The sequence below is a fragment of the Salmo salar genome, chromosome ssa05 (genome assembly GCF_905237065.1).
Source record: "Salmo salar chromosome ssa05, Ssal_v3.1, whole genome shotgun sequence".
In the NCBI taxonomy this organism is placed as follows: domain Eukaryota; kingdom Metazoa; phylum Chordata; class Actinopteri; order Salmoniformes; family Salmonidae; genus Salmo; species Salmo salar.
Window position 1 is genome coordinate 60,650,790 of NC_059446.1, and position 13,661 is coordinate 60,664,450.

A 13,661-nucleotide genomic window follows, 5' to 3' on the forward strand; every position below is an offset into this window, starting at 1 on the left:
TTCTGGCTGTCTTTTTGAGTGGGTGAATAAAGGTTGAAATCTCATTGATCAACGTCTCAACCAAATATTACCCACATTTCCACGTTGAAATTACGTGGTGCGCCCACTGCGCAGTGGGATACTATGGCAGGGATACAGCCACGTCACATCTCTATGGGGGAAACATCAAGATATTTTGGATTAGGGATTGTTTTGTTATAGGGCACATGATATAGAGTATCAAATGATATTCACTGTCAAAACCGTTGCTAAATTAAAAGATGTAATCAAACGTGACTGCTATCACTCCAAATCAGTTGAATCTATGGAACTGATGAAAAAACATGTGGTCAATTTATATCAGCGTTTACATTTTATGAATAACTCAAAATCTAGTGAAAATAGACTTATATGTAAGTAAAAATAGAAGTTCGGTGTCTCTATTCTAAAAAACTACCTGTTTTTGCTTCTTTGGTCCTTTTGAAAATGTCTACACTGGTCTGAAACTAGGCCACTGATATATGGTTGGGATCTTGGGACACTGATATATGGTTGGGATCTTGGGACACTGATATATGGTTGGGATCTTGGGACACTGATATACGGTTGGGAACTTGGGACACTGATATATGGTTGGGAATTTGGGACAGTGATATACGGTTGGGCCAGTAACCATGTTTCCGTCCAACCTTTTTATGCGAGTAAAGTACATGTCGGATAAAACAATGCCACGACGGGCCTGGTGGAAACAGCACATTTTGTTGGTAAACTTTCCAAATTTCGACAAAACAAAATACAGTAGACAAGGTGGGATCTTTTTGTGTCTGTAAAATTAATCATGCGAGAAATGGCTGTGGAAACGCATTTATGTGCAAATATTGATATAATAACTATCATATAGCAGTAAATTGGGATTCATGTGATGATATTGTGTGGTCCTCCCACTACGACTCGGGAAAGCATGCAGCTCATTAGGCTATATGAAATAAATGATAAACTTCACATGGTGGTTAAAGTGCACGGTGATGAGCTTGATGCGCCTTTCCAATAAATATCGAGGGTCTTATTCTGGTGACTTGATGATCGATGCTTGGCTTCCGCTTGACAAATAAAGAATAATCACGCTTTATCCATAATAATCTCATCATGTAGACTAGCCTACCTGCGAGCTGCTGGCTAGAGCGCACGTGCAAAGACCAGAGCTTCGCAATATAACGCAACATTAGTATAGTTTAAAATGCGATGGAAACCTATTTAACTTGTATTTAATGGTAATTTAATCCCCCAAATTGTTTTTATATGCACTACGTCATCACGCACATACTGTTATCCGCAACAAGTCAATTTGATGGAAACATCTCTGGTGGGAATATGCACATGTTGTTTTAATGCGGATTTTAGAATGTTGGCATGAAAATCTGTCACCAATTGGATGGCAACCTAGTTATTGAGTGAGACAGAATCAGAAAGTCAAATGATAGAAGTGGAAATAGTAGAATATTTGCTATAAAGGGTATGATGAACTCTAAGTACTGGTTGTTAGTTGCATTTAACTGTTAGGTCAGAAAGGTGCTGTTAAAAGCAATGCAACATATTTTAGGTGGAAACTGCTGAAAGTGATGATATTACAATTAAACTAAAGTGCTTTGACATGTAAAGGATTGACCCAGGCTCATTTACTACCATTTACCTGTTACTGATATTTACCTGTTCACCAGAACAGGTCAATATTCCAGCTAAAACCTTAAGTAAGTGGTCAATTGAAACTGATTTTACATGAAAAATATGAGTATGTCCTTTAGTATCCTCTATAGCTTAGATCGATGTGAGCTGTATCCTGGCCTCTTAAAAGACTGATTTTGAAAGTGTCATGATACTGATACAAACATGGAATGGGTGAAATGCTTTCAGTGCCTTCTTGATTTCCAGATAAATAGGGAAGATGGGGGTGATATTGTCCAAATAAGCCCCTCCCCTTGTGATGAAACAAGAAAACAACAAAGACTTGTGATATAAGTTGATACAACTAGGAGCTCTAACTACAGAAAATATGTATATGCATTGTAATATATATTCTTTAGCATGTTTTCATATGTAAAAGGATTCTTAAATACAAAACAAAATATACAGCTAATCAAAAAATACACTATTAAATCTCTAGGTTGGCCGGTCTCTCAAGAGATATAACAAATACAATAAAACCAGACTTTACAGTTGGGTCAGTTACCACAGCAACAAAACAACGGAACCAGGCAAAGAGAAGAAAGAGGAGAGCAAGATGGTGTGATAATGAGAGGTAGATGGGGGCAGTTCAGTCATCGTCACTGTCGCTGCCTGACTCGCTCAACTGGAGGTCATTCCCTGTGGAAACACCAATACACACATTGCTACATTGCAACCACCACCTACAGACTTCAATCGCGAGATAAATTATTAGTAGTCCCCCCAATGTAGAGTGCTACACTGACCCTACCAGCCCTGGTACTCACTGAGTGTGTTCATCAGCTGGTTGCTGCCCTGTTGCCTGTCTGCTCCTCCGTTGGCCATGGGGTTACGGTTGGGGGAGGGCTGGATGTGGGGGAGGGGGAGTGGGACAGGTTGGGGGTGAGGGGCGTCATGCTCCCCATCACTGCTGGAGCTGTCATCCCCACTACCAGAGCCACTGGCCGAGTCAGATGAGCTGCTGCCGCTACTGCTGCTCATTTGTTCAATAACCTCCACCTCCGCTCGCAGCTCTGTGCCAGGCCAGGAGGGGGCGACAGAGGCAACAGAGTCAGTACACAGACAAAGTCAATAGAGAAACAAGAATGATCACTTGGTAAAAGTGGTGGCAACACATGAAGAGGCTCACCTCTCTTGATGTCATCTAGTTGGGGCTCAGGGGAGGGATTGTCCTTGGAGGGGGAGGACTTGGCCCCTGCACCAGGCTTAGTGGGGGCACGGAACTGCGCTGGAGGCTGGGTGGCAGTGGCACGCACCGACTGCTGCTCAATCCTGGCCTGGATTTTACTGCTGCCCTCCGCTCTGAAAAACAAAGTCAACAGCTGCACATCTACTGTCACAAATGATCTGCAAAACACATTTATCCTAAAGGTTCATTGTTACTATGCATTTTTGAGACAGTGTTTTGGTTAACCCCTCACCTGGTTTTCTTGACCTGGATACTGCTGCTCAACTTCTCCAGCATGTACTCCCCAGTGTCATGATTGATGATAAGAACACAGTCTTTCTGATATGGCCGCTTATTCCCTTTGAATACTGTCATGGGTGGTGTAGAGCCCTACGAACAACACAATAACAAGTATCATAATCAAGTACACCGTTTGCTTTCATCTTTCTGCAGTGGAGTTATCAGAAAAAACTTTTGTCATTGTACAGCACAGGCAAAAGACCACAGTTGACTAAAAAACACCCACTCTTACTGGAATGTGAGGTAATGTGATGGTGACTTCCTCTCCTTTACCGACTTGCAACTCTCCCTCGCAGCTTGTGTCAATTGAAGCTGGTTTGAAATCATCTACAAGTATGAAAGAGTGGGAAAGATAATTATAAGGTCAGAAATACTAATTACCTGTCCAAACTGTAATCAGTAACATAACTTTAAAATTACCCAAACTCAATAACGTAATCTGATTACTTTGCCCTTAAGAGGCATTAGAAGAAGTACAAAAAAAGGGCCCATCAAACGCATTTGGTGTGTCATCATAGTGGTCAGACTAGTTCAGGTGGAACAACCTTAAACTTGCGCCTTTTTTCAGTATTGAATTGAATGTCATTGAGAAAACAGAAAGGTCTTAATGTATGTTTTTGCAAACATCCTTCCTGAATTTAAAATTAATCACCTAGCTAATTTACGCTACCTACGTTTTCAAAAGTATTTGTAATCTGATTACAATATTTTTGCTGGTAACGTACCGTACCTGATTACCGTTCGTTTTTTGTACTCAAGCTAGCTAACAGTAACAAGCTACATTGTTAGGTAACGTTAGCTAGCGTTATCGAACTTTCCAATTTGTCAAAAGGCGTGATGTATACGTTAATCTCTAAAAAATAGTCTGGCTACTAACATCTGATGGTGTGAAATGACGATTTTGGCCTCTTCTCAAAGCTCTCTCCGAGCTTCAAAACATGTTCTTCTTTGTCCAAGAGCGGATTTGTACTCCCATTCATGACTCTGCTGGAAGTTTAATATTCACATTTATTTAAATGATGCTGCGTTATAAAATGTAATGATGATTAGATACTTTAGCTAGCTATGCAGCTAGCTAAGATGTTTCGCGAAACAATCCATACGTCACATGACCACTCCTTTTCCTGTTTTGTTCCGGTGCTGAAATGTCACCGATAAGATCTGAGCACCCTAATTGGGTTGACCCCAAAATAAACGCCCACAAATCAGCATATTTAGTACATTAGAATTAGTAACAATGTATTATTAGTGGTATAATAATACGAATTTCCCTCATACGAATAAGTACAACGTTTTTACTGACTGATATAAACAGGCCAGAATCATCGTAACCAAACACTGTTCCCACACGGATGAAGAAGACTACATGCCACACGAGAAATCGTAGAACATTTCTGGAACGTTTGCGTTCATATAAAATGTATGTGGAAATATTCCCTGCATTTTCATTAAGTCTATCACAATAATGTGTTAGTACCATCCATTAACATTAGCTGGATAATTTAATATGCATTGGTGAAATAATAGATTTGAGGATGTCAAGGAAGTGCTGCTATTAGCTACTACCGTTAACTACAGTAGTGCAAGTTATGGCACTATCAAAGCAAGACGACACCGCTAATGTTGTACTCTCTGGAGAGGAACCCAAAGACGGGTTGCCATGTCTTATCCCACCTGTCCAAAGAAAAACATATACTGGCAGGACTTTGAATGAGAAAGAGATGGAGAAACTGACAGGTGACCAGACTTTGGTGTCTGACTTCAAGCAGATGAAGTTGGAAAAGGAGGCACAGAAAAACTGGGACTTGTTTTACAAAAGGAACACAACAAACTTTTTCAAGGATAGGCATTGGACCACCAGAGAGTTTGAAGAACTGAAAGTGTGCCTTGAGGTAAGAAGATGGCGTCGGAAGTTCGGTTCCCTACTAGAGGTGTATCTCAATACATTTCTCTCCCTCAGTTTGAAGCCCAGAAGCTGGTCCTGCTTGAAGCTGGCTGTGGGGTTGGGAACTTCATCTTCCCACTACTGGAGGAAGACCTCAACATCTTTGTCTATGCCTGTGACTTCTCAACACGAGCTGTGGAGTTTGTGAAGGTAAGAAGATGTACCACTGATGACCAAGAGCCAGTGGGACTTTTAATAAAACAACACAGATATATGGTGTCATTTTCATTTTGTCCTCAGGAACACTCCCTGTACTGCACTGAGCGCTGCAGTGCGTTCCAGTGTGACCTGACAAAGGATGACCTGAGGGGTAATGTCCCAGTGGGCAGTGTGGATGTGGCCACGCTCATATTTGTCCTCTCAGCCATCCACCCAGACAAGATGCAGCAGGCTCTGGACAACATTTACAGGGTGAGACAGGGCTGAGGAAAAGGATGAAACTGCAGTAAACACTTTAAACACCCTCAAAATAACTTGTGACTGAATTGACGTTCTCTGTGTCAGGTTCTGAAGCCAGGGGGCATCATTCTGTTCAGGGACTATGGCCTGTATGACCACGCCATGATGAGGTTTAAGGCGGGAAACAAACTGGGAGAGAACTTCTACGTCAGACAAGATGGCACCAGGTCTTATTTCTTTTCCAAAGGTCAGTCCATTCCTCTTTCTCTTTCCTCTCCTACATTTTCCCTCATAGTAGTTATTTTATCTTTTTTGTCTTTTCGAATTACGCACAAGCAGTAAGCAGTCGGTCTGGTCTCTTCTATGGGACTCTTTCTCTGTTTATACATTTTTAATCTTGATTATTGTCTAATCTTGATTATTGTCCAGTCGTGTGGTCCAGTGGTGCAAGGAAAGACCTAGTTAAACAGCAGCTGGCCCAGAACAGAGCAGAATGTCTTGCTCTTCATTGTAATCAGAGGGCTGATATAAATACTATGCATGCCAGTCTCTCTTGGCTAAGAGTTGTGGAGAGACTGACTGCATCACTTCTTCTTTTTATAAGAAATATTAAATGTATTGAAAATTCCAAATTATTTGCATAGTCAACTTACCCCACCAGACATGCCACCAGGGTTCTTTTCACAGTCCCCAAATCCAGAACAAATTCAAGAAAGTGTACAGTATTATTAGAGCCATTATTGCATGGAACTCCGTTTCATCTCATATTGCTCAAATTAACAGCAAACCTGGTTTCAAAAAACAGATAAAACAACCTTTCCCCTATTTGACCTAGTGTGTGTGTATGCATTGATATCTAGGCTACGTGTGCCTTTATTTTTTTTTTATGTAGTTCTGTCCTTGAGTTGTTCTTGTCTATTAATGTTCTGTATTATGTCATGTTTTGTGTTTTGTGGACCCCAGGAAGAGTAGCAGCTACTTTTGCAACAGCTAATGGGGATCCTAATAAAATAGCAAATCTGAACTGTCTGTTTCAGAGCTCCTAGCAGACCTGTTCAGAGTGGTGGGGTTCGAGAGTGTAACCAATGAGTACGTGCTACGAGAAACGGTCAATAAGAAGGAGGGGCTTTGTGTGCCCAGGGTGTTCCTTCAAAGCAAGTTCCGAAGGCCAGACCAATTACAGGGCTCCTGAAGTCCCTTTCCTCAACAAATGCTTGAAACCTTTAAAAGGCACAAATGTACTGAAACCTTCATATATAAATGGATATCATTGGACAAACGCCTACACTGCCGTATTGGTGATTAAGTGCCGTTTGTTTGATTATGCTTTTTTATCAATAAAACTGGTGGAAAAAGTACCCAATTGTCATACTTGAGTAAATGTAAAGATACCTTAATAGAAAATGACTCAAGTAACTGTCACCCACTAAAATACTACTTGAGTAAAAGTCAAAAATTGTGTGGTTTTAAATAGTAAAATCAAAAGTAAGTGTAATTGCTAAAATATACTTAAGTATCAAAAGTAAAAGTAAATTCTATACATAATTTCAAATACCTTATATTAAGCAAACCAGAAAGCACAATTTATGTTTTATTTACTGATAGCCAGGGACACACTCCAACACAGACATAATTTACAAACGAAGCATTTGTGTTTAGTGAAGTCTGCCAGATCAGAGGCAGTAGTGATGACTGTGTGTTCTCTTGATAAGTATGTAAATTTGACAATTTTCCTATCATGCTAAGCATTTGAAATGTAACAAGTACTTTTTCAGGGAAAATGTATAGGAGTAAAAAGTACATATTTTATTTAGGAATGAAGAAGTAAAAGTTGTAAAAAATGTAAGTTGGAAAGTACAAATACCCCAAAAAACTACTTAAGTAGTACTTCAAAGTATTTGTACTTAGTTACTTTACACCAATGATACAACTATATGTGTATATGATGGAGAATTTCTTCGAGAGAATGGTTTGGTTGTGTAGTTTCAGAGTTGTTAAAGTTCCAATACTATTTTTTTCTGCCAACTTTTCCAATCACGTAATACAATTATTTTATTTACCACAAGGGGGCAACAAAACCTGTAAAAAAAATATGTAACATCAAGTGCTCCTTGGTTACAGTCGAAATAAATATTGTCTCATATTTTTTACCCTGCTCAATTAGTTGTATATTTCCAGGTGATCATGTTTACCTAGCATTCATACACAATGTGCATAGTTGGCAAACCCATGTTGACCTCTAAAAATGTAAAAGTGATGTTTTAATGTAGATGTCATCCACCTATTAATCTCTTGTGGACAGATGCATGTAACATATCTGACACAATTATGCAAGATTGTAGTTCTTGGTGTCCGAGATTATGCACCTAATGATTTTGAGTGGGCAGGATTTCTTTTAGTGCAACAGTAACAGTTCCTGATATTTTTAAGTTACCACTACATACGAGAATACCTCTGCTTTTATGTCTTTAGGCACTGAACAACGAGCATCTGGATTAGTTTTTGAGACCACCTCTTTTTTCTGTTCCCCCCCTCCAAATCCACCCTTCTGTGACACCACAAAGTGACCCTTGACCCTGTAGTAGGATGAGTCAGCAGCAAGCAACTGAAATTTTAATCACGTGTAACCTTTTCAAAAACCTCTACAGGTGCTTGTCCTGTGTGTGTGTGTGTGTGTGTGTGTGTGTGTGTGTGTGTGTGTGCACGTTTCTGTGTATGTGCACGTGCAGGTTTTTTGTGTGTATATTTTTTCATGTGGAACTGACCCCACCACGCGTTTGCCCTTTCCAGCAGTGGACTGGGTCAGTGTGGGTTTGTGCCATGTCACCTTTGGGAGATGAGACAAGGGAACACGCGTCACTCCTCTCACACATCAGGAACGTGAGGGAAGCTGGATCCACAGTACATGAGGAGTCTGACATTCAGTGAAATGCCACAACCCCACCAGACACTGTCTGCTGACACTTGGGGCTCAAAGGCCAGCTCCCTTCTGGCTTTTTATAGCCTGTTCTGGGTTTACTGATTCAGTCGATGATGGCAAAGCACTGCCGTTTTAAAAGGCTTCTTTATATCACCATGTAGGTTCACGTGGGTCTGGGCATCATTTCGGCAACCCAGAACCAAAATCTTGCATTTATTTAACTAGGCAAGTCAGTTAAGAACAAATTCTTATTTACAATGACGGTCTACACCGGGCCAATTGTGCGCCGCCCTATGGGGCTCCCAATCACAGCCGGATGGGATTCAGCCTGGAATCAAACCAGGGACTGTAGTGACACCTTTTGCACTGAGATGCAGTGCCTTAGACCGCTGCGCTACTCGGGAGCCCATGTTAATATCTGTCCACAAGAGATTAGTCTGAGAAAGGCTTTGCACAGTTTCACTGACATTCATCTCTGACAGAGATCTATCATTTGTTTAGAAAAGGGGCTGATTTATAGATCAGATAATCAGTGCAGCGCCCATGTCAGACCGACCCTACCCACTGGGTACAGAACTCAATTCAACGTCTATTCCACGTTCAATGAAATGACGTGGAAACAACGTTGGTTCAACCAGTGTGTGCCCAAGTGGATAGTGAATAAGCACAGTACCCGCCATTTCCATATCCTGTCAATAGGAAGTCTATAGCAACACAATGAGTCGTTGAGGGAGTACACAGGTGCTCCCAGTCCTATTCAAGGTCCCCATCATCACTCATTGCTAATCACCTGTCACCATTATAACGTTCGTGACACAGGTACACACCCTGATCCGGCCTGTACACACACACACACAAACAAGTGGCACCCGTCTTTCTATCGCGTGACCGAGTGGTCTTACTGATGGTCCAGGGGAATCATTATTATGAGCCTCTACCCGCAATAATGTTCTCTTAATGTAACCCAGTCCACATTCACTCACTGCTATAGCACTTAGCACTTTTCCCCTAAACATTTACAGCACTCTGATCCTTATCAGCCCTTAGGATCCTTTGTATATGAAGATGCTATAGGCACCTGGAATGTTTTGTGAAGTGGAGCCCCCATGAGTGTGATGATATTGCATAAGAGGAATGTTATAGGAGGGATTGCAGCGTATGATTACATATTCCCCCCCCCCCCCCTCTCTTTTTCACTCTCTCCTTATTCAATTGGGAAGAATGTTCAGTGTGTCTCAGAGATCAAATATCGTACATATCTATCAGCGTTGTCCGTTCTACACAATCCATCTCTCTCCTCAATGTTCTGAACGTACCGCCCTGCTAAACAGGACCATGCCAAGATCCTCCTCTCTTATATTGCTGTGTCTTTTCCTTTATAGAGAGGGCACTTCCTGTAGAAAAGACTCTCGCACAGGCTCAGGCTGAGGTCAGCTCTGCTCCACAAGAGCTCATAGCCTTCTAGTACTCTATATCTGGAGGGGTTTGACATATCCTGTTATTCAGACTAATTCCATTGGGTGGACAGGACATGCTGACTGCTGTAGATTACCTTGTGCTTTTGATAGTAGTTGCAGTGATGTAATGTGGGAAGCTATAGGCTTGTGAGATAAGGCTAGTACACTGTTTCCTGTATAATTACCTAGGAAGGGATCCCTTCCTTAATGATATTGACTTATATTGATTTCAGTAAAATAAATAAATACATGTGTTTACAGTCCTAGATGTTGCTTTTTGGGGCTTATGGTTTTAAAAAAGCATTGGAGAAACACTGTAGTCTATGTAGTTATGAATGCCTATTGAAATACTAATCCTGATTTCACATTGGTTGTTGATATACTGCATACTCCCATTCCCCGCCTGATCACTGCCATCCTACATAAGGCTGTATACAATATATTTGATTCTCCTCCTAAATGAGGCATGTTATTCTCTGTCTGTGAATGGGTAGCGGATGTATTCCAAGACGGTTTTCCAAACGCTACACGACCCTATCAGATTGGAGCCCTGTGGAAAAAGTCATTGAGGTTTTCCTGACTGGTTGATCTGCTTCCTCCCGTCGTCGTGTCTCATTATTGACACTGTCAGCGAACTGGGATTCTAACAGGCCCGCTCTAGCTGCTCTGTTCGCTGGTTTTAAGGTGAGCAGCCAGACAGTCTGAGTTACATAACTGTCAAAAAAATCACCCCCCCTCAATCTGCCTGTCTGCCTGCCAGCCATCCTCTGCTTCTCTCTTTTCCCCTCTGATGGGCATGGGGAATGTAAACAAGGGTGTCTGGATGTGGGTATGAGAGAGGGAGAGAAAAAGAGAGAGCGAAAGAAGGAGTAAGTAAGCACATGTGTTTGTGTTGACTGTACATGTGTGAATACAAGTCCAAGTGGTGTGTGTTTGTATGTGTGGGAGAAAAAGAGGGTGTAATACCTGGGTTTAGTCCCACACTGCAGAGATGCTATCCTCCTGTCCTAGCTATGGGAACAGCCCTAAAGGCAGCGCCGTGTCTGAGTTCCCTGTACTTACGTACTGTAGCTCACCTTACTATCCGCGGCTGTCGAATCACGCACTGCAGCACCGATAAGGACCTCTTATATTCTGAGGTTAATGAACAAAAGGGGCTGTTGAACAGAACTGTGTCTGAGGATAAGGGTCCTTCACTGATGATGTGAATGTGCTATTTGCCTATCTAATCATATTTAGTATATCTGGGTCACATTGTGTCTGAATCAGGATGGGACAAACACAGCTAACAAGAAGTGAACCTAATGGAAGATTAGATTGTATGGGCTCAATAGCATTGATAGGTCTGTCTTGTCATCGTAGTGCACTGCAGTAAAATAACTGGAAATAAAACATTCTAAAGTTGAATGATAACCAAGCCTTATGTTCTAATGTCAAGCAATAGCACTTATAGGTCACAAACTCTTTATAACATTACCACCGACACATTACATTTACATACCAGGCATTCCATTACCTTAGATTGAGAGAAAGTGAGATTTAAAAAGATTTAGATCAAAAATGTCTATGAAAAAAGGGGACAGTTCCACTCAGATGTAAAAAGTCCCAAATGAGTCATGGCTATCATGATTGCTGTGTGTTTTACACAACAGCATCTCAACCTCTGAAACACAGATCGTATGGCTGGAAATAATGCATTTTTACATGATTTTTGAACATAAATGTGCCTCATTTTGGGTATAATTTCAACTTGAAGGAATTGTTATAAAAAGCTGGAAGCTATAAATCAATATAACAGAAGGTTTTGATTACATAGGCCATTTCCCATATTGATATTACTTGGGGTGAGTATTTATCTAATATAGGCCTACTGTACACAACTGATGTGCATGATACCATAGAAATATAATTCTATTTCTATGAATGATACATCCTCAGATTGTTCTTGAACTCTATTTAAATCCAGACCTAACAGACCAAAATAGCATGTTTAATCTATAGGATTTCCCCCATTCATTCACTGTATCATGCATTTCTTATGGTGTTACAATGCTCATTACTGGGCTACTTATGTTATGAGTATACAGTATATGGTATCTGATCATTGGAAAAAGTGAGTCTAGAATAGAGAGTATCTGGTATTTTGGAGTTGGCTAATAAAAAGAGGGTATCTGGTTGGGTATGGCTAACCTGCCTTTATGGAATGTAGGGGAAATGAATATCTGAGGGTATTCATTAAATACCAATTTCATTCATTATTATCTGAAATCTGGAACATTCTATTCTGGGAATAAATATATATTAAAGACATTTATAAAAAGGTATTGAGTTTCCCCAATTGTATATTCAGCTTGTTATAACTGTTTTACCACACAGTAAGTAGTCTCTGATGGTACATAAATATAGAAATGCATCCGTTTGGAGAGTAGAAGGGGCGTAACGTTACGCTGTAGAAACCCGTACACAAGTCATTTCATCATCACTGGCTCAGTGGCTCGGTATTGGACGCAGACAGAGCGCTGCTCTGTCAATTGACATATAAGACGAATATCAGTATTTTGTCTTTCAGTTTCCTGTATATCGCTTTGATATACATATACATATTTCAAAAATCGTTTGTATCATTGCTAACGTTGCAGTGTGATTGAGAGTGTTCTAGAAATTCCCGTTTCGCCGTTAGAACGTCTCTTGGAAATTGGCTTTGTTCGCTCCGACAGCACACAGTCTGCTTTATCATCCAGAATGGACAATTTGGAGAAAGAAAATAGGTCTGACGAAGATTCGGAATACGAAGAAGAGGAGGTGGACCCAAGAATTCAGGTACGTTATAATAACAATTGCGCTTTGTTTCAATTGAGACTAACTAATCAATTAATTTAACTGCATTTGATACATTCACTATTCAATGGACATTTTACGAGTATGTATTATCACTGGCAGAAAGTCTATCTGATTTGGGGTATTTAATTTGTTTATTTTATTAATGTATTGATTTATCATGAGTGTCTGTCTACCTTGAACAAAATGTCTATATTGTACTTGACTTAGTTGCGATGTAGGCCTACTGGTTAAGTTAATGATGGGCTAGCCAAACTTGTTTCTGATTTAATGGAATGCTTGGGAGTAAAGGCCTGGCACTCAAATACTATGTTCATCTGTTCATACCTTCTGCTGTGTATTAGGCTATTAATTGGTTGAAAAATAACATTGTTTAACCTTAAAATCTATGTGCATTTAATATATCCATAAATCAAGAGTAGCTGATTCTTGTGTTTGTTCAAACCATCACTCTGGCTAACTTCTATTGTCCAGTCTAGTATTTCATACAAGTGTAACACATTCCAGATGTTGCACACTTCCCAGATACTGTATTACATTCCTTTCTCTTGGTGTTGCTCAATATTGTCCTTTGCTCTCTTTCTTACAGGGAGAACTGGAGAAACTCAACCAGTCTACAGATGACATCAACAGATGTGAGACACAACTGGAGGTAAAACAGTACACACACACACACTTTAAAGTTTGACATACTTTCTCCCTCCAAATTGCACCACATGGCAGACACTGATTGACAATTACAAGGTGACCCACTATCAAAGAATTCCTTTCAAACGTTAGACATTGACCTCTGCATATGAAAGATGATTTGTTCAGGTCATTGAGGTGGTTTATGTTGCAGGGTGTTGATCTTTGGATGCTGTTAAATGTCACTAAAGTAGTGGCACGCAGCTCTGTCAGTCATATACCTTTTTGAAACTGTATTAAGGTAAA

General features: G+C 40.5%; 3 protein-coding genes across 4 annotated transcripts in view; 2 read left to right on the forward strand and 1 right to left on the reverse strand.

Annotated features, from left to right (window-relative positions):
- Positions 1-1,340: 1,340 nt before the first annotated feature.
- LOC106605353 (ELL-associated factor 1) lies at positions 1,341-4,293 on the reverse strand. Of its 2 annotated transcripts, none has more exons than XM_014200874.2 (7): positions 4,273-4,293; positions 4,047-4,153; positions 3,402-3,496; positions 3,123-3,259; positions 2,831-3,003; positions 2,469-2,714; positions 1,341-2,340 (listed from the first exon to the last, which is right to left on the reverse strand). In XM_014200874.2, the coding sequence occupies exons 2-7, from the start codon at positions 4,147-4,149 to the stop codon at positions 2,291-2,293; spliced, it is 804 nt and encodes a 267-aa protein (XP_014056349.1). In that variant the 5' UTR covers positions 4,150-4,153; positions 4,273-4,293; the 3' UTR covers positions 1,341-2,290. The 2 variants fall into 2 exon arrangements, with proteins under 2 accessions (XP_014056349.1, XP_014056348.1); XM_014200873.2 differs by having other exon boundaries at positions 3,396-3,496; positions 4,273-4,282.
- Positions 4,294-4,543: 250 nt separating this feature from the next.
- metl6 (Methyltransferase-like protein 6) lies at positions 4,544-6,863 on the forward strand. Its single transcript, NM_001140719.1, has 5 exons — positions 4,544-5,061; positions 5,130-5,264; positions 5,355-5,525; positions 5,619-5,760; positions 6,551-6,863. The coding sequence occupies exons 1-5, from the start codon at positions 4,759-4,761 to the stop codon at positions 6,703-6,705; spliced, it is 906 nt and encodes a 301-aa protein (NP_001134191.1). The 5' UTR covers positions 4,544-4,758; the 3' UTR covers positions 6,706-6,863.
- A 5,491-nt stretch (positions 6,864-12,354) lies between these two features.
- LOC106605354 (SH3 domain-binding protein 5) overlaps positions 12,355-13,661 on the forward strand; it is a 30,669-nt gene continuing 29,362 nt past the window's right edge. The window contains exons 1-2 of the mRNA XM_014200875.2: positions 12,355-12,710; positions 13,318-13,380. Coding sequence (XP_014056350.2) covers positions 12,633-12,710; positions 13,318-13,380 — 141 coding nt within the window. The 5' untranslated portion in view covers positions 12,355-12,632. The remainder of the gene's footprint in view (positions 12,711-13,317; positions 13,381-13,661) is intronic.

Bases quoted from the DNA above. Each gene is read 5' to 3' on its own strand.
- LOC106605353 (XM_014200873.2), bottom strand. From the start codon at position 4,149: ATGAATGGGAGTACAAATCCGCTCTTGGACAAAGAAGAACATGTTTTG. The intron at 3,260-3,395 runs GTGGGTGTTTTT...TGTTGTTCGTAG, and splicing joins TACCTCACATTCCAGTAAGA to GGCTCTACACCACCCATGAC. The intron at 2,341-2,468 runs GTGAGTACCAGG...GTGTTTCCACAG, and splicing joins CCAGCTGATGAACACACTCA to GGAATGACCTCCAGTTGAGC.
- metl6 (NM_001140719.1), top strand. From the start codon at position 4,759: ATGGCACTATCAAAGCAAGACGACACCGCTAATGTTGTACTCTCTGGA. The intron at 5,062-5,129 runs GTAAGAAGATGG...TCTCTCCCTCAG, and splicing joins AACTGAAAGTGTGCCTTGAG to TTTGAAGCCCAGAAGCTGGT. The intron at 5,265-5,354 runs GTAAGAAGATGT...TTTTGTCCTCAG, and splicing joins GAGCTGTGGAGTTTGTGAAG to GAACACTCCCTGTACTGCAC.